This window comes from Schistocerca cancellata, chromosome 5 (genome assembly GCF_023864275.1).
Source record: "Schistocerca cancellata isolate TAMUIC-IGC-003103 chromosome 5, iqSchCanc2.1, whole genome shotgun sequence".
Taxonomy (NCBI): domain Eukaryota; kingdom Metazoa; phylum Arthropoda; class Insecta; order Orthoptera; family Acrididae; genus Schistocerca; species Schistocerca cancellata.
This window is the reverse complement of record NC_064630.1, coordinates 488,260,277-488,287,024: the sequence shown is the minus strand read 5'-3', so window position 1 is coordinate 488,287,024 and position 26,748 is coordinate 488,260,277. Positions and strand designations below refer to the sequence as shown.

The following is a 26,748-nucleotide window of genomic DNA, read 5'->3' as shown; positions in this document are numbered from 1 at the left end:
TGGAATATTTACTCGTTCTCTTTGCTAAATGAGTTTTGGAAATCCGTCTTTAGTAACTCGACTTTAGTGGCACTCTCGTCTGTGACATGACCATTGTTATCACACAGTGAAGGTATTGGCTGCGTCTTGCCGCTGTTGTACTTTACATATGACGAAAATCTCTTTAACTTTTCTTTTGTCATTGCTTCTTTGATGTATGGATTCTCTTCTGTTCTGGTTTTCCCACAGTCCATGTTTCACCATCATACAATGATGTTTTCCAAACACACATTCTAAGAAATTTCTTCTTCAAATTAAGGCCTGTGTTTGATGCTAGTTGGAACGTCCTTTCTGCTAGGGCTAGTTTGGTTTTTATGGCCTCTTTGCTCTATCGATCATACGTTATTTTGGTACCTAAGTGACAGAATTCCTTAACTTAGTCTAATCCTCAATTCTGATCTTAATTTTCCTGCTGTTCTCATTTCTACTTCATTACTTTCGGCTTTCTTCGATTTATTCTCACTCCATATTCTGTACTAACTTGATTGTTGTCCTCCTGCATAGCTCAGTGGTAACGTGATTGCCTAACTTGCAACTGGTCTGGGTTCGATTCCCGTCTCGGTTGGAGATTTTCTCCGCATGCCGACTGGGTGGTGTGTTCTGCTCATCATCATTTCATCATCACCGACACGCAAGTCGCTCAGTGTGGCGTCGCCTGAAATAAGACTTGCAACTCGGTGGCCGTACTTCCCCAGATGGGGGCCTCTCGGCCATCAGTGCCACACCAGCATTTCATTGTTTTCAATTACACTGTTCATACTATTCAACACATCCTGTAATTCTACTTCACTTCCACTGAGGATAGAAATGTCATCAACGAATCTTTTCATTGATATGCTTTCACCCTGAATTTTTATCCCACTCTTGAACCTCGTTTTGTTTTCGCCATTGCTTTTTCGATGTATAGATTGAACAGTAGAGGTGAAACACTGCATCCCTGTCTAAAATTCTTCTTGGTCTTCCAGTACTATTTTTGCCTCTTGGTGCTTGGACATATTGCATACAATCCGTCTTTTCTTGTTGCTTACTCCTGTTTTTTTTCCAGAATTTTGATGCCCGGCACGATTTCGCGTTGTCGAACGCTTTTTGTAGATCTACAACTCCAGTGACAATCATCTGGATATTCTGCAATCTTACTTCCACTACCGGCACGAACGTCAGATTACGTCTCTGGTGCATTTTCCTTTCCTAAAGCCAAACTGACTGTCATCTAACAGATCTTTAACTTCCTTTTCCATTCTCTTGTACACTATTCACGTCAGTAAGTTAGATGCATAAACTGTTTAGTTGACTGTGTGATAATTCTCGCTCTTGTCACCTCTTGCTAAGAGCGCTCTTAAGTTGTTCAAAGCTCTTTTAAATTCTAACGCTAATGCTGGATCTCTTACTCCTTCCCTGTCGACCCCTGTCTCTTCTATCACTTCATCAGACTAGGCCTGCCCCTCATAGAGGCCATCATTGTACTCATTCCTCCTATCCGCTGTTTCCTCTGCGTTTAGTACTGGAGTTCCCATTGCGCTCTTAATGTTGCCGGCCCTGTTTTTGAATTTCACTGAACGTTGTTTTATGCTGAGTGAGTCCTTTTTTCACATTTTTCTTGCAGCGATATCGTCTTGACTTCCATGCATTTCCTATTTATTTGATTTCTAAATGTCCTGTATTTCTGTACTACTGAATTTCCCTGACCATATTTGAAGTTCCTGTTCTCGTCTATCAGCTATGGTATTTCTTCTGTTACCCACGATATCTTTGAAGGTACTTTCAATACTCATTACACTCACATTTTGCTTTCCATCTTCTGTGTCTGCCGTTTTTAGCGATGTCTATTCCCCTTAACTGATGTGCCTCCTGAACTATTTAACTTTGCCAAATCTAATAGTAACTATGCCAACCCCGCGCAGATGCGACGCAAAGATAAAAGAAAAAGTAGTACCTATTGCTGTAACACGAAATGAGGACTTTTCCTCATGGTCCGACTGTACGGAACAGTCGATATATTTCACAGTGTGCAGTATACTGTACTTCGTCAACTTACACCCTGCGATCATGTGTGACGACAAAATTTTGAATCGCATTTGGTTCGCATCGCAAGATGCAGTGCTTTTTAGAGTCTTTTAATGAAAGACCGATCTCCTAATTTTACGCTCCAGTCACGAAGTTCTGGAGACGGGCTTCGTCTTGAACTGTCTTGCCTAACACACTATGCGTTGCGTAAATGCAGTCAGTATCTCCATTCTACGCTCGTGAGTAATGTGTTGCATAATTAATTATGATATGATATAAAATTATGCAGAAAAGCTTTGACGCCACCGTTATCAACCCTCGGCGCCCCGTAGTACCGAAGCAAAGCATGTCCGAGCAGGGGTTCGCAATTGAAAAATTACATTTCATTCTTTCCCTGAAGGAACTTTCGGCAATGTAACCGAAGTATTTAAACGAATGTACGTAAAAGGGAACGAACAGTGATTTTCTATTGAAAAATCTGATCTTGCTGAGCATTACTGTGAATTTAACCGGTTGTGCGAAAGCACACTACGATAAAATGAACACAAACATAAATGAATTTCCAACCACCTTCAGCTGAAATATACATGACTCTTACTCGTATGCAATCCGGTTGAAGACATTACCAGTATATTTCCATTCTTCTATTTGTAAGTGCATGGACACAAACACAATATCGCATTACTTTTAATTGTCAAGACTGATTATCTGTGCATGTGAAAAAAGAGTCCTACATCTGAGAACAAGGTGTTTTGAGACACTTTTCTCGGAACATGTTAAATTAAACTATGTGCTGCATCCCATATGGAAGCTTGCCATGCGTGATACACTTACGGCTTGTGAATTTATATCAGCCATATGGTCGCTGTGTCAAAGCAGGACACACTGCAAGAATCTTTGGCAATTTTTACCCTGGTGTAGATTTTTGTCTATTCTGCATTAGGACATGGAATGAAAGGTTTGGCAAGCATGGACATAACTTGTAGTGACTTGGTTGTGCCTCTGTTGCCTGGTCTCATTATTATCCGTAATGGTTATCAGATGTATGGTCACAATTCCCATTATATACTCTCAAACTGAAGTTTTACATTTTAAAATGACGACGCGGTTCGTTGAAACTGGTAATGTAACCCCCCTTTTTTAAAGAAAATTTTTATGTCCTGTGACTATGTCTTCACTATTGTAGTGTCAAATCAGCATTTAAAGCAAATAGTCTTGAACCATCGTCGTTTCAGACTGACAGTCTTCATTCGTCAATTTAATAACATCAATATCTGCAGCGTATAAGAAAAGCGAGTTTCTTAATTACATGGTGAAGATATTTTCGTAGCTAAGTTTGATTTATACGTAAAGCTCCAATAGTTGAGTTCGATAATCCGATAGCAACATAAACATTAACTTGAAAAAACATTGATGGACAGGAGAGTGAGGCGATTTACATCTGTCGCCTTGACATGTACAGTAACTTTACAACTTACTTTCATGCATATTAATGTAATAAGACGTGTTAGCCGCGCGGGTTAGCTGAGCGTCTAAGGCGCTGCAGTCATGGACTGTGCGGCTGGTCCTGGCGGAGGTTCGAGTCCTGCCTCGGGCATGGATGTGTGTGTTTGTCCTTAGGATAATTTAGAATAAGTCGTGTGTAAGCTTAGGGACTGATGACCTTAGCAGTTAAGTCCCATAAGATATCATACACATTTGAACATTTGTAAGATGTGTTACTTCCGTAGAACAGGAATTTTAGTATGTCTGTAAGGTGCAGGGCTATGCGGACATAGTCCACCTTCTTCTCTATTTCATACTATTATTATTACTTGATAAGGGTTTCGGTATTACCCAGGTACTATGGGCGGTACGGACAGACTGCAGATTTAAGAAATTGTTTATATAGCTCAGAAGGTGTTCAACATTTTCCGGTTTTTGCTGTAGAACTAAGCGTCTAACTTCTGTGAGTCACATTGTGTCCCATTAATTTTTCGAAGGAACTAACCGTTTCCTAAACGAAAAATCTCTTTAGGAGTAGGTATTCCCCCAGTCTCCATCATCAACCACATATTTAGCCTAGTACTTCTGAGTGCAGATGTCAAACAAGTAATTGACACGCTACTGCTGGTACCAGTGGAGTGGTACCAAAGCGCGCCACGACGTTAAACTGGCATAATTGTAACAGTAAAGCACACAATTTCACCCAAGGTACAGTCTATGGGTGAACAGCTGTCTATGTGAACAGGGATCAGTGGAAGGTGCTGATACAAGGTAAAATTCTCCTTCGCTGATTTCTGAAGAGGAAATAGCCAGGAAACAAACGTAGCTATATGGAAATGTCCTAGATCTAAATTGTGCAATAATATGGAAAATGAAGTGAAAATTTACAGCAGAAAACTGCACGGAATCAGTCAAAACTATTAGTTTAAAGAAAATATCAGTATGAATTTCTACTAGGGTGGGGATGATTTGTGTATCACCATCAATAAACTCTCCATTATTGTGTAATATTAAAATCATAACAAAAACTCTTTCTGCCCTGGAATAGTGATCGCCACGATTACCGAGCGTAGTGGTGGTATCAAGGACTACACGCTGATTCTTTGCGGCTAAAAGATACGCCCGGAGAGGAGAAATTGATGAGTGGCTTTTAACGAAATTGTAAAGGAATGCTCGGAGAATAAACAGCGAAAAAACAAACAGCACGCCACAAATGGTCGGCAGAGCCGGCGAACCGACCGCAGGTAATGGATTCTGACAGCAGCAGAACTGACTGAAGCACACGCGGGACAAAAAACGCGACGCCGCTCCGTGGGATTAAAACTGTCAATTAAACACGATAATTGCTTTTATAGACCTGTCAATTACTGAGAACGGGTATTAGAGGAATGGATTTATGGCTTTGCCAATATTCGTGTCAATCGTCCGTAAAAATTCACGTTTCTGTCATAGCAGCGACAGAAGCGAAGACAGTATGCCCCTCATTGAATATCTTTGCCGTTCTCTTTCTAAATAAAAACGCGGACTTTCTTCCAAACATAAGGCTGCGTACTTCACCGTTGTTGCAACAACAGTAATTTCTAATTATCTCGTTTATATATAAGCAGGAGATAAGATTTCAAATTCGTGTCTGTAAAGGGTAATTACGTCCCTGTCGTGTTCTAATACGACAGAAATTCTTCGTGAACGAAACTGGTGATGTATCGTTTCATTATAAATCAGTAATATCTAACGCAACGGAGAGGTATCCTCTCTCTGTTACACAGAACAAAGGAATCGATCCCTGTAAACAACTAAGATATTTTTTGTAACTGGATCCACACAACCTGAACTATTCGATGGAAAAGCTGCGGTTGGTATTTCGTAATGTAATCGTACTGTCATATCGCTGGCTTGGTTGCGGAGTATCTTTGCGGGCAGCCGCGTCTCTAGAGTCGAGCACGGGACACGAAACTGTTATGTTGTGTTGTGGGTAGCTCTGCATGTGAGAGGCATTGTTAGTATGGAAGTTGAAGTTTTGCTACAAGTGCTATTACAGTAAAGTGATGAAATAAGCAAATGATTCAGAGGAAAGTGTGTCAAGAAGTAATTAAAAAATGAGCAGTGCCGCCCATAACCTATTTGTGTATCCTCTCGTTGCTTGTCGTACCGTACAGTATCTATCATCCGCGCCGTGTTCGGTCACCAAGAACGAACTAATGTGAATCAGTAGTACTATTTACAAGTGCCAGTGCCTTGTAGGGAGCGTGAGGACGTGCGTTCGGTCATCGCGTTCCGCATTATCAACAATCAGCCGCGCCGCGACGGTTACGCGCACGCTCGTACAAGTGAGAACTGGGAACTGAAATGTTAACTTTACCAACAGTGTTATATCATTATTAGTGTCAAGGAGGACTGGTATCTAAAGAAATCCGTATATGCGTGACGAGCGTAAGAACTTTCGTGCGATAATTCGGCTTCCGCATCATCAACAATCACCCGCGTCGTGTCGGTTACGCGTGCGCTCGTCCGAATGATATTGTGGACTGGTAATCATCCATTAATTGAGATAAACACTTATGAATTAGAATGTAAACAGTGCAACCTGCGATTTTCTTTAATCGTCTCAGAATATAGTTGTTCATACCAGACGTCAAACAGTGTTGTGTTTTAACGTTGAGTGGGTCCCCTAAACCCGCTTGCATCTTTCGATAGATAATTTCAGGCAAGCCAGAAGCAGTGTGAAGCAGAAGAGTACGACCGCCGCGGGATTACCAGGTACGTGGTGTGGACAGGGCGCACGGTCCACAAGCGATAACCAGTCACATGGGTACCACCCGACCCATTTGTACTCCCGGGCGTGTTACAGTAAGTCAGCTGAAACATGGACGTTCTGGCCAGAGTCCAGTCCTGTAATGCAGGTAATAGTCGAAGAATATGGAACAGAAACAAATAAAAATGAATTTAATTTTGAAGCTTTCGGTGAAGTGATCATCTAGAATCTGTCGTCATAGCTCCCACGCATAGCGCCCATGGATTATTTAGATACTTAAACCCACCGTTAAACGACAACGAGGGAGCAATTGTGCAGTGTCTGCGAATGGACGACGAGACTTACCTAGACGATCGGCTGAACGGTTAGCTTCAGAAATACAGCCAAGAACGCCTGCGCAAATCTAAACGCAGTTAGGAACTTTGGAAGCACTCATCTTAATACGGCAAAGTAAGGGCATCCCAGCCCAGTAGCTCTGATAAGTACAACTTTGACAACAACGGGATGGTAAGAAGATCTCGCCTCAGCATATATCATGCTGCTCAATATGAAACTTTGTTAAACATTACAAAACCCATAGTATCCACACGTGTGGAGGTCTCAAAGGAAATTTGCTAAGAAGTATGAATAAGCATGGAAAGTCTGGAGCAATTTCAACGACAAGTGCCACAAATGCGGAAAAATACTTCTGTGTGGATATAATGATCTAGGATACCCCAGCACCAATATTGTTGGGGTACGGCGGGGAAGAGGGAGTATGTATAAAAAATCGAAAATAAACTATATTACTTTCGAATCCACAGTTATATGAGCCCCTGGGCTGATTGAGTATCCCCAATGACATTTAACCCATATTGTTGTTGTTTGCAGTACGAAGAGTTAACATGTAATTCTAGAGCAGGATAGTAACTTCAATGGATGTTGCTACATATGTAATCTATGTTGAATCACGAATATTAAGTGACCTGCTACACTCGCAGTGATGCGGTTGAAAATGAGAGAGGAAAGCTAATTCACGAACGCCTCGGGAAATTTCAGAGAAACTGTGGGTTGAGACAGATAGACCTACTGTGTGAATGGAGACAAGGATGTGAAGCAAGTTACGTGTAAAACCTGTCAAAAACGGCTGATATTTAGGGCAATTATTATTAACGTTTCAAAACCCCCAAACAAGGTATATTACGATGAGACAATTAATTTTATATAAGACGCATGAGACCACAATGTTGGGAAATATGCGAAAGCGGACGGCAAGTGCTGAACATGTGACGTCACCAGGTGGAGTACATCGCCGCACGTGCAGCAGCTGAGCCTATCGGTCTATGGCACTTGCTCATCACACTTCAAGTACTAACACGTCGGTGTGGCCCTGGCCATCAGAGTGCGACTTAGTTCAAATGGTTCAAATGGCTCTGAGCACTATGGGACCTAACATCTATGGTCATCAGTCCCCTAGAACGTAGAACTACTTAAACCTAACTAGCCTAAGGACAGCACACAACACCCAGTCATCACGAGGCAGAGAAAATCCCTGACCCCGCCGGGAATCGAACCCGGGAACCCGGTGCGACTTAGTGCGTGAGCCTCAGGGTTCCTGTTTTTAGTCATGGATGCAGTTTTTTTTCCATTAAGTTAGGGAAATATGTGTTCACATTGAGATCTCGCAGTCTCCATTGCTACGGGAAAGTACAGTACAAGAAAAGAACTACCGCATTGCATCCCAAGTAAATGAGTTTAAGTTTCTGAATAGCGTCGTTACTATTAAATGACCCACCTGTTCGAAGCCCTGGATATTAACAAACATCTAGCTCACAGTTAAAAAAAAAATGGCTCTGAGCACTATGCGACTTAACTTCTGAGGTCATCAGTCGCCTAGAACTTAGAACTAATTAAACCTAACTAACCTACGGACATCACACACATCCATGCCCGAGGCAAGATTCGAACCTGCGACCGTAGCGGTCACGCGGTTCCAGACTGAAGCGCCTTTAACCGCACGGTCACACCGGCCGGCGCTCACAGTTCAGATGTAACCTTAAATGACCAGGCATAGCTTAATACTTCCCTATCTTAAACCTCACAGAATACTCTCTGTTTTCCATTGCTTCCCATACTGTCTGTTCCTACGTTTTGCCCCATTTTCTTGTACTCATTGAGTTCTTTTATTTTACTGAAATTGGCTATGTCATCGATATCGACTGTAGTTACAATTGTTAAGTCTTTCTTTTAACTGGTACTTGTATTACATTCTATGTTTAATACCCCTTGAAGTTGTCTCATCAAGATCCGTTTTTATTTCACTTTGTTCGTTTGTTTAATGCAAACTGTTACATAGGTACAGTTTTGAGTATAATTTAAATGTTTTTCCTGTTTCCTCCTTTTATACTTGTATTTTGTTAAACTTTTTACTTTCCAAGCCACTCTCTCGAAGATGTCATTTCCTCTATGTTCCGTCACAACCCTCCATTACTCTGCATTTATTCATTTCTGATAATCTTATAGATATTGCTTAAGTTCCTTATATTCTCTGCCGGTCTCTGTGACCGAGCGGTTCTAGGCGCTTCTGTCCGGAACCGTGCTGCTGCTGCGATCGTAGGATCGAATCCTGCCTTGGGCATGGATGTGTTTGATGTCCTTAGGTTAGTTAGGTTTAAGTAGTTCTAAGTCTAAGGGAGTGATGACCTCAGATGTTAAGTCCCATAGTGCTTAGAACCATTTGAACCATTTGAACCTCATATTCTCTGTAGTTACACATATAATTCTTCCTTTCACTTGGTTTGCTTTTAATTGGTTTTGTACCTCCTGAAGTGGTCTTGTCAAGAATTTTTTTTATTGGTTTCGTTCAGTATTATAAACAATTACATAGGCTTGCTGTTCCAGTTTTGTGTTAAACTTTTTTCCTATTTACTCCGGTTATCTGTATTTACTGCTCAGATTTTTACTTTTTACTTTGCATAACCACCACACTATCAAAGATTTATTTACTTCAAGTTTCTGCTTCAGTCTAGATATGTAAATTCCTTGCAGTCAGCGAGGTGGCGCAGTGGTTAGCACACTGGACTCGTATTCTGGAGGACAACGGTTCAATCCCGCACCCGGCCATCCTGATACGGGTTTTCCGTGATTTCCGTAAATCGCTCTAGGCAAATGCCGCGATGGTTCCATTGAAAGGGCACGGCCGATTTCCTTCCCCGTCCTTCCCTAATCTGATCAGACCGATGACTTCGCTGTTTGGTCTCTTTCCCCCAAACAATCCCAATCCCTTTGAGTCTCGTTTAAAAATACTTTAACTTTTTTGGTGACAATAAACAGTAAAAGTCTGAAGGTAGTCTTCTAGCTGTAAACTGGTTAATACAATAAAAGTAATAATGTAGAACAAAAGCAAGCTATCGCTTTTCATTTATTGCAATGTTGTTCCAGCAAGAAGCTACGGAAGATTCGGTTAACGTGACCTACTTAATTTATAAAGTCTATAAGCAAAGAAAGAAGGCACAAAAGAAAAGAAATAGAAAAGAAGAACAGCTTTTACTTGATTACATCTGGACACGTCCCATGTTCAACGTTTGTCTTCCACTTTTGGGACATTTCCCAAAATTTCCAGTCACATGCCTCGTACATTACATTTCTTGTCACAGCGTCATCTACGTCACTTCGGGGGTTTCTAATAGATAATAAGAATCCCTCTGTATATCTCTAATTCATACTTTTAGATGAGTATTGGTTCTTTTAAGAAGATATAAGTAAATGGTATAGAGACTCTTCGTTCTCTTCCAATCCTATACACGACTGAGGTAAAAAATAAATATAATCATGATATATTTACGGACTCGATCATCAGTGTGCGACTCCCTGCGTATTAGCAATGCAAAAACACCTGTAACAATATTTCAGTATAATAATATTTTTAGTAAAAGGTAGACATCAAAGAATGGCTGTTTCGTGACACTTAACACGTAAGTACGACCAGTATATCCAATCAAGACGTTATAGCACCGGTATTCAGTTAACAGAATGTGCAGAGTGCGGTTTGGAATGCTTACGAGATTCCAGTTATAGGCGTATTTGTTACTGTTGGCTTATTTTAGTCTATGACGTGGTAAATGGCTTCTTAGTCACTGCATAGCAGCTACAGCAGATCTTGTAGAAAATTCGAGCTCTGCGAACTGCTAGATAGTCACGAATAAAAACAGTGATCCTGGGAGAATAGCATCTGTTTCTTCAATTTCAAGGTAAGACCAGAAATACTCTTAGACTACCGATTTCGGCCCATAGTGACCCTCTATAGATTTATTTAATATATACTAATGTAATAACTAATGTAATATACTAATGTAATAACTAGCGAGGAATTTCACTTGTTGAAATTGAATTCAAAATCTTTAAAACTCTGCTGCTAAACCGAATGAAACCACTGGCCGAAGGAATTGTAGGCCACTTATCAATGTGAGCTCGTCCCCGCACAATCTACCGTTGACCACATATTTACTTTGAGGCATATGACAGGAAACTTCTGTGGGCTCAGTCGGGAACTACGCCTCATCTTCATCGATTTTCGGCAAGTTTATGACAGCGTTGACCGCGCCACATTATGGTAAACGTTAGAGGAACTTGGCATCCCATCGAAATACATCCGTCTAATTGCAGCTAGCGACTCCCAGTCAACTTCTGAAGTACGGTGCGGCAACCAACTATCACCTTCAATATCCAAAATGGATTGAGACAAGGAGTTCCACTGTCGCCAATAATATTTAACTTGGCCTTGGAAAAAGTAGGCCGTTACACTTGCCGAACCAGAGAAATGGAGATGGTGGGAGAAGACACAATTCTGGCATTTGCTGACAATGTTGTGTTCCTTGGCGATATCCTAGAGTAATTGTGTGCTAATACTTCCCGATTCCTCCAAAATGCAAAGGAAATGGGGCTTTAGGTGAACGAGGACAAAACTAAATATCTTGGAGTATCACGTCATCGAGTTGTCCCTTCCTACATTGTTTTAGAGGGGCATGCCTTCGAAAGTGCTGAAGAGTTCAAATACATGGGCTCAGTATTAACCGACAAAAGTGAAGTGACGAAAGAATTCAAATGGCTCTGGGCACTATGCGACTTAACTTATGAGGTCATCAGTCGCCTAGAACTTAGAACTAATTAAACCTAACTAACCTAAAGACATCACACACATCCATGTCCGAGGCAGGATTCGAACCTGCGACCGTAGCGTTCGCTCGGCTCCAGACTGTAGCGCCTAGAACCGCACGGCCACTCAGGCCGGCTACGAAAGAATTACACGAATGCATAACAAGCACTAATAGCGTGTTCCTTAGTCTGAACAATATTTTTAAATCTCGTCTGATATCTCAGAAGAACAAAGTTCATCTGTACATGACACTGCTGAGGCCAGAACTTTTATACGGCTGTGAAACTTTGGAGACATCAGCAACGACAGAAGATTCAATATGTGCGTTTGAAAAAAAGTTTCTTCGGAAGGTCTATGGACACGTCTACCGTAACATAAAAGTAAATGGGAAAGAAGGGAGAATGAAGACCTGTACCAGAGGTTTGAAAAGCCACACAATGGACGAATATTGGGACAGAGGCGGCTACAATGGTTTGGCCTCATCTTACGAGCGGACGGATCCCTTCTTGAGAGAGTCCTCCACTCTCAATCCACGGGAAAATGCCAGAGAGGACGCCCAAGAACGAGTTGGAAGGATGGAGTGATGACGATATTTCAAGACATGGAACCAGCGGTCGTGGAGGATGATGCTGGAGACCGAAAAAGATGGAGTGCCAACTGCAGCAACTACATCCTCGTTTGTAATTGAGAGTTGTCCTTTTATTGGGGTTTTTGTGTTTTTAACCTTTTTTTCCCTATTTTTCTTCTGCAGTAGGCGTCAAAGACCCGCTAACGCAATAAATGATGATGCTGATGATGAATTAGTATTAATTTAGAAACTGTTTTGAACATACCCATAGATGGTTTGTATGGATCTAAATCAAAAGTTTGACGATAATTTTGTGAACGTAAACTGAAATTAAGGAAACAAATTATAAATACGAGCAGTTGTTCAGCGCTAATATAGTATTGAGCGTGGAATCGTTTCTACTATTCTACTTTTACTATGCAACACACTTCACCATGCTATCCGGTACAGCCTATTCCCAGCATTGCTTCCAATTTCTTCAAAGGAAAAACGTCAGGCCCATTCTCCTTATTGGCATACCGCAGATTATTTCTCTAAAACTGAAAAAAAGTTTTCTGTGTAAAGAGCCTTTAGCCTTACGACCCACAGTCACTTGCTTTCAAAGCCAATGTTTCACACTATTTCGTCTGTTACTTTCCAGTATACAGATATATGTAACGGTGAACCAAAACTTGTTGACCACCTGCTTAATTGATTTTTGGTTCAATTTTTGAACTCTGATAGAGGCACAAGTTACATCATTTCGCACAAAAAGAAGTCAACTAGATATGCGGGCCCTATACCGTACGTCACAGCACATGACAACTACAGGTCTTGGGATGACCTGCAGCGAACGTCTCCGGCAGGGAGTGAGTTTCTGTTTGACACAAATTTAATTCTTTGTATCTGCATGTTTAAATAGACTCATGCTTTCGATAACACATGGCGAAATTATTAACTATATTGGGCGTTTTTTCATTGACATATCGATTCCCCGCCTGGCCCCAGACGTAGCCGAGCGTTCGGATTTATGTCGGCAAGTACGCTACCGGCCATTAAGATTGCTACACCAAGAAGAAATGAAGATGATAAACGGGTATTCATTGGACAAATATATTGTACTAGAACTGACATGTGATTATATTTTCACGCAATTTGGGTGCATAGATCCTGGGAAATCAGCATCCAGAACAACCACCTCTGGCCGTAATAACGGCCTTGATACGCCTGGGCATTGAGTCAAACAGAGCTTGGATGGCGTGTACAGGTACAGCTGCCCATGCAGCTTCAACACGATACCACAGTTCACCAAGAGTAGTGACTGGCGTATTGTGACGAGCCAGTTGCTCGACCAACATTCACCAGGCGTTTTCAATTGGTGAGAGATCTGAAGAATGTGCTGGCCAGGGCAGCAGTCGAACATTTTCTGTGTCCAGAAAGGCCCGTACAGGACCTGCAACATGCGATCGTGCATTATCTTGCTGAAATGTAGGGTTTCGCAGGGATCGAATGAAGTGTAGAGCCACGGGTCGTAACACATCTGAAAAGTAGCGTCCACTGTTCAAAGTTCAGTCAATGCGAAAAAGAGGTGCCCGAGACGTGTAACCAATGGCACCCCATACCACTACGCCGGGTAATACGCCAGTATGGCGATGACGAATACACGCTTCCAATGTGCGTTCACCGCTATGTCGCCAAACACGGATGCGACCACCGTGATGCTGTAAACAGAACCTGGATTCATCCGAAAAGATGACGTTTTGCCATTCGTGCACCCAGGTTCGTCGTTGAGTATACCATCGCAGATGCTCCTGTCTGTGATGCAGCGTCAAGGGTAACCGCAGCCATGGTCTCCGAGCTGATAGTCCATGCTGCAGCAAACGTCGTCGAACTGTTATTGCAGATGGTTGTTGTCTTGCAAACGTCCCCATCTGTTGACTCAGGGATCGAGACGTGGCTGCACGATCCGTTACAGCCATGCGGATAAGATGCTTGTCATCTCGACTGCTAGTGATACTAGGCCGTTGGGATCCAGCATGGCGTTGCGTATTACCTTCCTGAACCCACCGATCCCATATTCCGCTGACAGACATTGGATCTCGACCAACGCGAGCAGCAATGTCGCGATACGATAAACAGCAAACGCGATAGGCTACAATCCGACCTTTATCACAGTCGGAAACGTTATGGTTCGCATTTCTCCTCCTTACACGAGGCATCAGAACAACGTTTCTCCAGTTAACGCCGGTCAACTGCTGTTTGTGTATGAGAAATCGGTTGGCAACTTTCCTCATGTCAGCACGTTGTAGGTGACGCCACCGTCGCCAGCCTTGTGTGAATGATCTGAAAAGTTAATCATTTGCATATCACAGCATCTTCTTCCTGTCGGTTAAATTTCGCGTCTGTAGCATGTCATCTTCGTGGTGTAGCAAGTTTAATGACCAGTAGTGTAACTGGTCTGAATTCACAAGTTCGTTGCGGGGCCCTTATTTACAGTGAGCCCTGACACAGGAAGTTCGGTTTATGATTGATATTACAACCCTCTGTTCTTCCTTAGGTAAAAATCAATTTTGGCTATCAGAGGGGAAATTCTCATTAAAAGAGCATACGGATAGTTAATTATCCATTTCAACTAGTCAATTACAAATTAATTCAGACCGGATTGAAAAAATATTAGTTATCGAAAGTTATCGACTTCTGTAGTTTATGTACTTCAAGACTTCCTGAAAAATCAGAAGATAAAACAAAATTTAGCGTATAATACCATCATTAAAACAATTTACAATTCGGGTCATGCACATACCATATCGCTCAAAAATGTCGCTGTTTTCAGATTTTACATATAATTTGAGTACTTTCCAAAATCATCAGACTGTTATATAACTTAAATTTGCTCACTAATGTTTCGTGGTAACGTCGACATCGAGGAAGGTTCGCCGGCCGGAGTGGCCGAGCGGTTAAAGGCGCTACAGTCTGGAACCGCACGACCGCTACGGTCGCAGGTTCGAATCCTGCCTCGGGCATGGATGTGTGTGATGTACTTAGGTTAGTTAGGTTTAAGTAGTTCTAAGTTCTAGGGGACTTATGACCACAGCAGTTGAGTCCCATAGTGCTGAAAGCCATTGAACCATTTTTTGAGGAAGGTTCTTGTTCTAAAGGCATAACGCTTGTAGCGACATTCCAATCCTTCGAAACTTTTAAGTGAATTCTAGGATAGTTCCTTAAACAGCCGACGACCTCCGAAAGAAGTTCGACAAAGAACCATATAGACGAGTGACAATAGACATATAAGGTAATGGAATACCTTCACGAATACTTTATTAGGTGGAAGAACTATTGGGTGACAGAACACAATCTCTTACACTGGATGGCGAGTTTTCATTTGAAGGTGGAGATGTATCAGATGAAGTGTAGGAGGGACGCTGATGTTCTCTAGACAAATAAGCACGACACCAGATTTGGACAGAAATACTAATAACGACCTGCGAGAATACAGGACGCTACAGGAAAGTATCGTCGATCGATGACTGTAAGGAAATACAGAATGTTTTAGACAGTATTTTCAGCTGTCAGTAAATAGGAACAGGTAACATCTCGAAATGAAAAGCTATTACGATCTACATCTACATGGATACTCTGCAAATCACATTTCAGCGCCTGGCGGAAGGTTCGTCGAACCATCTTCGCAATAGTTCTCCATTATTCCAATCTCGTACAGCACGAGCAATAAACGAACATCTATATCTTTCCGTGCGAACTCTGATTTCCCTTATTGTATTATGATGATCGTTTCTCCCTATGTAGGTCTGCGACAACAAACTATTTTCGCATTTGGAGGAGAATGTTGGTGATTGAAATTTCATTAGAAGATTCTGCAGCAATGAAAAACGGGTTTGTCTTAATGATGTCCACCCCAAATACTGTATCATTTCAGTGACACCACAAAACGTGCAGCCCTTCTTTGAACTTTCCCGATGTACTCCGTCAGTCCCATCTGGTAAGGATCCCACACCGCGCAGCAGTATCCTAAAAGAGGACGGAGAAGCAAAGTGCGGGCACTCTCCTTAGTAGATCTGTTACATTTTGTAAGTGTCCCGCCAATAAGACGCAGTCTTTGGTTAGTCTTCCCGACAATATTTTCTATGTGTTCCACCCAATTTCAGTTGTTCGTAATTGTAATTCCTAGGTTTTCCGTTGAATTACGGCCTTTAGATTTGATTGATATATCGTGTAATCGAAGTTTAACGGATTCCTCTTACCACTCATATGAATCACCTCACACTCTTCTTTATTTAGGGTCAACTGCCAATTTTTACACCATACAGAAGATGAACAAGAAATTACTCGTTAAAAAGACAAAATGATTGTTTGTATTCTCCTCAATGGCTAGTTGTTACGTTCATCACTAATTTGTCTCACTCATGTGAGAAAGATGTGAACTGAGTTGAAGCTGCTTTCGATGACATCGCCTTGCAGATTAGAACCAGAATACTTCATGAACAGCGACTAGAGTGCCAGGAATCAGGCAGTAAAATAAATGTCGTGTGAGTAGGGCCTCCCGTCGGGTAGACCGTTCGCCAGGTGCAACTCTTCCGATTTGACGCCACTTCGGTGACTTGCGCGCCGATGCGGATGAAATGATAATGATTAGGACAACACAACACCCAATCCCCGAGCGGAGAAAATCTCCGACCCAGCTGGGAATCGAACCCGGGCCCTTTGATTGACATTCCGTCACGCTGGCAATTTTTTTTGTCTCATTTTATTTTATATTGTTCGTTGAATTTGTTCGTGGCGGACGTCGGATGACACTCGCTCAGGTTGTTCGTCGATCCTTGCACTCAGTTTTTTTTTATTTCAGAGGGTAGCTAAACCCTCTGACCGAACACTCTGAGCCGCCGTGCCGGCATCGCTCAGCTACCGGAGGTGGACAATCAGGCAGTGTTGTTATTAGAGAGATATTAACTGTATAAAAAGCTTTATTTCTTTATAAAACTACGTCCAGAAATGATTTTTGACGTTTTACACTTGCTGTGTTGTCTTGAACGTTCTATCCATCCGGCACAAGGCACTAGAAGGTTCTCTGAAGTGGAGTCACTGCGTTTACTTGCCCCCCTGCACGGACATAAACGGGAAGCTTGCAATTTAATAAGCACTCAGTAGCCCAATACTTGTATCTCAACAACTAAACAAACTGATCTACTACTGGGCAAGACAGAGCAATTACGCGTAAATAAAGCGCACGGAGCCTGCCCACTGTACTTTCAGGACGGTACTTACCGACTATTTCGAGGTAGCCGAGCTGGCTCTTCATGGGGTCGGTGTTGATCTGGCACATGTACCAGCCGCGGTCGGACTCGCGCACGTCGCGGATGTGCAGGAACCAGGTGCGGCGGTCGCTGTGCGTCACGCCGATGCGGTGGTTCTTGGTGATCACGTGCGCCGCGATCGTCAGGATCGTCTGCGTGTCCACCCGCAGCCACGCCACCTGCCGGTGAGTGGAGATCATCATCATTCAGGAGGGATGTCAAGCGCAGAAACCATTCTTGTGAGTACAATTGAAACTATTTAGTGATTTTCTTTTCATCAGTGCGCTCTTGTAATGTTGTCATTTTTATTCAGTGAGAAACACAACCGTGCTTTCTTGCATGCAGGATGGGACGAGACAGGATTCTTAAGACTATATCTAGAACTACATACAACTTCATTCTGTGTTCTAGTGCAGGGGAAATCCCTGAAGAGTTTAAGAAGGGTTCATCAAAATTACATGTAAACAGGGAAGCAAGAACGACTGTGCAAATTATGGAGGCATCACATTTAAGTTCTATATACTGTATGGTTAGATCCTTAAAACTAGAATTGAGAGGAATTGAGTAAGTAGAAGAACACAGTGGCTTTTCGGCAGGAAGGTCTTGTATCGGTAACATCTGCAGCGTTAGGCAGGTGACTGACAAGAGAATGGCACAAATCTTCGAGACACACACAGCTTTCATAGACTTGCAGAATGCTTATGACAGTGTAGCACTTTCTCTGATGTGGGAGATAGTGAATAATAAAAACATTCACAAATGTTGTAAAATAATAAACTGGTAGCCAAGATCGCAGGAATTCTTTTTATTCCATGATTACCGGTTTCGGCGAAACTAAAGCCGCCATCATCGGATCTTAGGACACATATGTGCACATATGTGCTACGTATGACAATTTTGTAAAGCCTGCGTGATATAAGCAACTAATAATATCTTCATTGTTTGCCTTGATGTTGTAACCTTTATGTGTCCTAAGATCCGATGATGGCGGCTTTAGTTTCGCCGAAACCAGTAATCATGGAATAAAAAGAATTCCTGCGTTCTTGGCTACCAGTTAATTGTTTTACAACCATCTAGATCGCTCCCACATGAGCACAATATGCTCCCTACAAAATTCACAAATGATATGTACAAGCCGTTAGAAAGCAGAAGAAGAGGAAGAAGATACGTCTTACATGTTAAGAAAGCTTAAGAAATAATATAAGCAATGGGAAGTGAAAGTAAACTTTTCAAAGACTGAATACTTGGTTTCCAAAGGTGTAGGAAGGGATCTTGTTATGGACGACATGTCTATAGTAAAGTGTAGTCGATCATATAAATATTTAGCGACAATCATTTCGAATACAACTAGAAGCCACGAGGGCATAAATAATAGGAAAGGGAAATGTGGCAAGTAAGCAGCGACTGTCCATTATTTAGAATAAAACTACGTCAAAGAAATTGAAAAGCAGGCTATACGAACCTACAGTTGAGAGCATTTGTCTGTATGGTGCTACACTGTGAGAAATCTCCAGGGTCAATGACTAGAACTTACCGGCTATAGTAGTGTAGTTTTGGAGACGAAGTTGTGAAGTAACAAGAAGAGAATGAGATTTTCACTCTGCAGCGGAGTGTGCGCTGATATGAAACTTCCAGGCAGATTAAAACTGTGTGCCCGACCGAGACTCGAACTCGGGACCTTTGCCTTTCGCGGGCAAGTGCTCTACCATCTGAGCTACCGAAGCACGACCCACTCCCGGTACCTACAGCTTTACTTCTGCCAGTTTAACAAGAAGAGACAAAATAACATACGAAATGGTACGAGAACAGATGGGAGTTACAAAGGAAATTGTAGATAAAATTGAAAATAAACTGCTAACATGGTATGGTCATAAGAATGCCAGAGGAAATATGGGCTCCTAAAAACATTGCACTGGAAACCTCCGCGACACAGAAAAAAAGGAGGACCCCGGCTACAATTGAACGAAGGAGTGGGGCGTACGATACAGGACAGAGTCGCTCATGACGAGGACTGGCAAGACAGAAGGAGACGGTAACTTGAATGTGAGAGACGCCGCATCGTATAGGAATCTCCCTCGAACAAGGAGACGCAGAACTCCTCAAGCCACCGTATGGAGCGTGGAGTACGGTCCCTTGTACTACTACTAGTCATTTCATTTTATGATCCACTCGCAAATAGAGGCAGGAAAAAAACGACTGTCTTTATGCCTAATTTCTCTTACCTTATCCTCGCGGTCCTAACACGAAATGTACATTGGTGTCTGTAGAATCGTTCTGCAGTCAACTTCAAATGCCGATTTTCTGGATTTTCTGAAAAGTGTATTCGGAATTTAGAATAGGATTAGACTGCAGCTGCACAATTTATTAAACGTTTGCGCCGTCCGGAACTGTAATCTGGATTTCTTGCTCCACGTATATTATCGCTTTAACCACCTCGGCTATCCAAGCACAACTCCAGGACCGACTCACATCTTCATATCTCGCCAAGTCTCTACTCGCACAATTCCTGTGATTCCGCACAGGAAGTGGCTTTATTATTATTGTCGTTGGCTATGCATGCAGCACTATTTGTTTTCGGTGTTGTATGCAATGCCCTTCAGATATTTCTCAAGGACGTTGCATAGTAAACCTCAACACACACAATGCAAATAGTGTACACTTCCTCAGTAGTGTTTACCGAAAAGCACGTCGTCTAGTTCACAAAGAATCTCCGTAATACTCGTTTGTTGATCTAACGTAATGGCAACAAATCTAGCAGTACGCCTCCGATCTACTTCAATGTCTCCCTTTAATCAGATCTGGTGGTGATCATAAACACCCGATCAGTACTCAAGTATGTTTGGCACGCGGTCTTCTTTAAAGGTTAATCACAGTTTATTAAAATTCTCTCGACAAAGTCTATCATTCGCCTTTCCTGCGACTATCTTTACATGTTCCTTTTCATTTCATACTGCTTTGCAATGTTGTGTCTATATGATCGACGTGATTGTGTAACCAGCACGCTATTAACATTGTATTCGAATATTGTTTTTCCTGCTACATTCACTTACATTTCTCTACATTTACAGCAAGCATTCATCATCCAACTAGAAATTATTTGAAGTCGTCTTGTATCCTCCTGCAGCGACTCGAAGACGACACCTTCCAGTACACCATGGCGTCATCAGCAAACAGCCACAGACTGTTGTTCAACCTATCCATCAGATCATTTACGAACATAAAAAATAAGAGCGTTCCTTTCACACTTCCCCGGGGCTCTCGTAACGACACCCTTGCTGCCCACGAACACTCGCAGTCGAGGACAACGTACTAGATACCTTCGAGCCGCTCACATATATGGGAACCTATACCGTATGCTCGTACCTTTGCTAAAAGTCTACAGTAGGGTACCGTTTCAAATGCTTTTCTGAATTCTGGAAATTTGGTTGATCCTTGTTGCTCTTTATCCGTAGTTTGCAGGCTATAGATGGAAAAAAGGGCAAGCTGAATTTACAGGATGTTTCAAAGACTTTGCGTCAAACGTCTGGGGCTGACAGATCTTTTAATGAAGAACAACTTTTTTTAGAGACAAAATGTTCGCTGTCACACACCGAAGACTGTTGTTACTGATTATGTCCCTGAGAGGCGTCAGGGCGCTGACAATCTGCGGTGTGCTTATGCAACGTGTGTTGCCTATAATTCAGTCATCTGTACATGAAAAGGCGGTAGACGGAGATCCTGATTCGCATTTAAAATATCATTCTCCGCCTAGAAACACTCATTCTTAACGTTTCCTTGTTGAAAATCACTTTATCAGTACGTAGCATGCAGATGCAACACACCTTGTTAATAGGTCCTGACAGTTCAGTGAAATGTCGTCGTCCTGGTGCCGATGAATCAGATAAAAAGCCTTCCCCAGACACGAGCCCCATTTTCAGTCAACAGTCTTCTGACTTGTTTGATGAGGAGCGACAGGAATATTTCTCCTGTGCCAAGATTTTCATCCCAGAGTTGAAATTGCAATCTACGTCCTCAATTATTTGTTAGATGCATTCCTATCTCTGTCTTACGCTATAGTTTTTCCCTCTACAGCTCTCTTTAGTAAAATGGAAGTTATTCCCTGATGTAGTAACAGATGTCCTACCACGGTTCCCCTTCTTCTTCTCAGTGTTTTCCATATTTAGCTTACCTCACCGATTCTGCGGAGAACCTCTAATTCTTATCTTACCAGTTCACCTAATTTACAACATTCGACTGTAGCACCACATCTCTTCCGTTCCGGTTTTCCCACTGGTCACGTTTCACTAGCATACAATCCTGTGCTCCAAACGGACATTCTCAGAAATTTCTTCCTCGAAGTAAGGCCTATCTTGTATACTAGAAGACTTCTCTAGGCCAGATACCGTCTTCTTACCATCGCTAGTCTGCTTTATATGTATTCCTTGCTTCGTCCATCATGGGTTCTTTGCTTTCGAGGTAGCAAAATTCCTTAAATTGGGTAGTCTATCGTTCTGTTGTCGCAATCACTAAAATGAATGGGAATGAGAAAAGAGAGGGATAATAATTCTCAATTAGCATAAGCGACATGTAATGCATATTTGCTATGGAAAGGCATTGAAAAACCATGCTGCAAAGATTTAGTTGACAATGAAAGAGCAAAAAATGACAACGATCGACAGACGGGACTCATTCTTCCGTACATCAACAAGCACTTTGTGCTAAATTTGCAGGCCTGGAACAGGTGAAGAAATTGATGGTGCGAATAGTAAAACTTCCGAAGTCGCACGCATTATTCCATAGTCAGTTGCATCAATTTTCATTGGAGCTGAACTAAGAGAATTCATATATTACTGCAAAGGACGTTGGTTAAGTAAAGCGGCATGCCTGAAACGCTTTTTCTATTTAAAATTAGCTATGGTTAAATTTATGAAGGAAAAAGGAGCGCAGGAACGAAAATTAGAACATCGGGAATGAAACGCAGACTTCGCATTTTAAGTAGACTTGACTGCACGTTGGCCACAGTAAGACACTGCGAGTCGACCTGCTTATCATTTGATAGGGATGCATTTAAAAAGAAAATCACGTCGTGTGAGGAACACATTCTCACAAAGACAGTCCAGTTACCTAATTTCACTTACGTTAAAGAAAAGGCTAGGGTTAAAGATTCATTGCGTCCTTGAAACAATTAACAAGCAAGTTTTATGAAGATTTTGAGGACACTGTCAGTCGTATATCTGAGCTGATTCCGGTGGTTGCCGTTCCAGTTGAAAGCACCCTTGTGCATATACAGCTGTTGCAGCTGTTGTTGATTGACCTGAAAGGTAATTCCAGTTTTACTGACAAATCAAAAGCGTCAAAATTGTCCAGGACGTCTACATTGCTTTCCTCAAGCAGAGTTTGCAAGTCACCGTAATGAGTTTGCAGAAGTGCTACAGCTTTCGATCGACACATTTGTGTCAAAGACTTTTTTTCCAGTTATGAAACTAAATAAATCAAGCTTACTTGGCAACTTGAGTGCGAAACTCTGTGAAATTATCTGCGTCTGTCCGTCTCCCGACAGTTTGTACCAGATAAACTTGTATTATGATTTCAACGCAGCAAAAATTGTTGAAAATTATTGGAAATTTGTTTTCTTTGTGATCTGTGTTGTTGAGAAGTGTTACACATAAAAGAGAGGCGCCATGTCATGAATTGTGTGGCCTCTCCCGCCGGCGGTTCGAGTCCTCCCTCGGGCATGGGTGCGTGTGTTGTTCTTAGCATAGTTTAAGTAGTGTGTAAGTCTGGGGACCGATGACCTCAGCAGTTTGGTCCCTTAGGAATTCACACACAATTGAACTTTTTTTTTAAAACCTAAAACAAAGTAATATGCAGTGGGACTGTGCTGCCAAGTGAATGTAGGGCATTGGCAGTTTCTCCCGCTTCCCCCTCTTCGCCCACAGACAGCGTGGCGTGGCGGTGGGGGATATGCACTGAAGAGCCAAAGGAACTGGCCCTCGTGAGCTCGCCGAATTGCCACAACACGACGTGGCATGGATTCGACTAACCTCTGACGTTGTGCTGGAGGGAATTGAAACCATGAATTCTATACGACTGTCCATGAATCCGTAAGGGTACGAGGGGGTGGAGATCTTTTCCGAAGAGCACATTGGAGTGTATCCCTCATATGCTAAATAATGTTCATGTCTGGGGAGTTTATTAGCCAGTGGAATTGTTTCAATCAGAAGCGGGTTCCTCGAGCCAATCTGTAGCAATTCTGGACGTGTGTGGTGTCTCATTCTTCTGCTGGAATTGACCAAGTCCGTCGGAATCCACAATGGGTATGAATGTATGCAGATGATCAGACAGGATGCTTACTACATGTCACCTGTCTGAATCGTATTTAGACGTGTCAGGGGCCCCATAGCACTCCAACTGCACACGCCCCACACCATTACAGAGCTTCCATCAGCTTGAACAGTACCCTGCTGTCAAGCAGGTTCTATGGATTCATGATGTTGTCTCCATAGCCATAAACGTCCATCCGCACGATACAATTTGAAACGAGACTCGTCCGTCCAGGCAACATGTTTCCAGTCATCAACAGTCCAATGTCGGTGTTGACGGGCCCAGGCGAGGCGTAAAGCTTTGTGTCGTCCAGCCATCAAGGATAACGAGTCGGTCTTCGGCTCAGAAAGCCCACATCGATGATGTTTCGTTGAATGTTGATGACCAAGCATTGGAAGACGGAACAGTTGAACGATTCCCGTTCTTGTAAGATCTTTTCCCAGCCGCAGCCATGTCGGAGATTTGACGTTTTACCTGAGTCTTGATATTCACGGTACACTCGTGAAAATCCCCATTTCATCGCTACGTCGGTGATTCTGTATCCCATTGCTCGTGCTCCAACTGTAACACCACGTTCTATCTCACTTAACTCTTGATAACCTGCCAATGTAGCAGCAGAAACCGATCTTACACTGCGCCAGATACATCTTGACTTATATAGGCGTACCGATCGCAGCGCCGGATGTTGCCTCTTTACGTATCTCTGTATTTGAATACGCATGCCTGTATTAATTTCTTTGGCACTTCAGTGTATGGAGCGAGGCTGTGGGCTTTGAGATCGTGCCCGAGCATGGCCTATGCGCCGAAATCTTCGCCGCCCGCGCAATACACAGTTTATTTCATTTAATTGATCTTGTAATTCTTCTTCATCTTCACTGAGGATAGAAAAGTCATCACCAAATCTTATCACTGGTTTCCTTTCATAATCAGTTTAATCCCTTCCTTTTATTTCCGTCATTGCTTCTTCGATGTATAGATGAAACAGAGGAACAATAAGACTGCATACCCGTCTTATCCCATTTTCAACCTGAACACTTCGTGCACGGTCTTCTAGTCACATTGTTACTTGTTGGTGCTTGTACATATTGATATTACTCGCCTTTAACTGTTACTTACACCTATTTTTCTCAGATTTTTTTATTATTTCCCACTTACAACGTCGAATGCTTTTCCAAGTCAACAAATTCTATGAACGTCTCTGGATTTTTCTTCTGCCTTGCTTTCATTATCAAGTGAAACACCAGCTCTGCGAAAACGATCGTCTAGTTCCTCAATTTTCTCTTCCACTCTTATGTATACTGTTCTGACAACTAACATCAACGCATGAGCTGTTAAGCTGACTGTGTGATAGTTCTCGCACTTATCTCCTCTTGCCAATTTCAGAAATGAATGGATGACGGTTTTTCGACTGTCTGATGATATGTCGCGATCTCACACCCAATCACCCACCAATTTCATTAGCCGTTTGGTTGCTACTTCCCCAAATATTTATAGAAATTACGATGGATTGTTATCTATCTCTTCTGCTTTATTTAATCTAGAGTCATCCAAAGCTCTTATAATATCTGTATCCCTTATCTCTCCCATGTCCACCCTAACTTCTTTCATAACATCACACAATTCCTCGTCCTGCATTCCTCCACTGTACTCTTCCCATCCACCCGCTCTCTCCTCTTTGTTTAACTGTGGGATTCTCATTGATCTCTTAATGTTGCCGCAATTCATTTTAATTTCATCTTAGGTAATTCTGACTTTTCTACATGCTGAGTCATTACTCCCGATGATCATTTATTTTCCTATTTCTTGACATTTTTCTTGCAGCAGTTTATCCTTGGCCTCCATGTAATTCCTGTTTATTAAATTTCAAATTATTATTGTTGTATTCCGGTCTTTCCCTGAATATCGAGGTATTTCATATATTACCGAAGGATTCTTCGCAGTTTCCTTCCCAGTATCCGTGTTTGTTTTTCCGACTTTTATGATCACTCTACTTAGAAATGTCCACTCCTTCCCAGCAGAAGCCTACTGTCGTATTCCTTATAGCAGTACACACTTCTTTAGCGAAATTCAAACGTATTCGTCAGTATTTTAGTATCCCACATCCTTCCACACTGATTATTCTGCACGATTCTCTTAAATTTCGGTGTACTCTTCATCATTACTAAATTCTTATCTGAGTCTATATCTGTCCTTATAATCCAGTATCTGATCTCGTAATCTATGTCTGACCATGATATAAACCAAGTGGAATCTTCCCGCAATATGTCTGACCATGATATAAACCAAGTGCAATCTTCCCGCATCTCTGGGTCTTTTTCAGTTACACTTCCTCCTTTTGAGTTTATTGAACAAAATATTCGCTATTGTTAACTGACATTTATGGGAAAACTCAATTTTTCTCTTCTCTCGTTCCTACTGCCAAGCATATCTTGTGTTTATTATCAAAGCTAGACCACTCGTTTTCTCAACACGAGCTCTCTACCAAATACAATCATTTGTTCAAGTTCGTTGTTCAACCTAAATGTAATATCGTTTGCCAAATTGCTTTTATTTCAAACGTTTCAGTATGTTTGGTACTTCCGAGATGAGGAATTTCTATACAAGTTACTGACCACGCAGTTGACCGTTAAATCTAAATTCTATCTGCTCAAATGCGTATACATTTTATGTACGGAATTATCCTTACTGATTCTTGTTTCTGTGTGGACAGTTGGTAAGAACGACCTTGTGCGTGGGCTTCGACGAATCCCTCCTTTCACTTATCCTACATTCTTCCCATCTGTTGAAATGCGATTTACGAAATGCATACTATATAGTACAGTGAGCATGAAACTCCATTATTTTCATGTTCGGGTGATATTGTTTGTGTAACTTATGCAGAAAACAAATATTCAACGATTTTTTTAATCGCTATTCCAATTTTACTTCAAGCAGTTCACCCAACTATTCAGTCTGGATACTTCAAAGCCATCTCTATTTGATTTTCTTAAATATTTTACGAGAATCTTTATTTTTAATTTGATCAAATTTTACGCAGCAAGATAACCTTCCCGCTGTTCATTTTAATATTAATTGAATTAACTAGTCATCAACTTCTAAATTAATTGAGTCAGACTTGCTGAAAATAAAATAGCACAAAGCTCCCTTTGATCATGACCCTTGAGCGTATTCGGTG

The 26,748-nt window shown here is 41.9% G+C and overlaps 1 protein-coding gene across 1 annotated transcript in view; it reads right to left on the bottom strand.

Annotated features, from left to right (window-relative positions):
* LOC126188618 (opioid-binding protein/cell adhesion molecule homolog) overlaps window positions 1–26,748 on the bottom strand; it is a 342,397-nt gene that overhangs the window by 117,933 nt on the left and 197,716 nt on the right. The window contains exon 3 of the mRNA XM_049930219.1: window positions 17,242–17,449. Coding sequence (XP_049786176.1) covers window positions 17,242–17,449 — 208 coding nt within the window. The remainder of the gene's footprint in view (window positions 1–17,241; window positions 17,450–26,748) is intronic.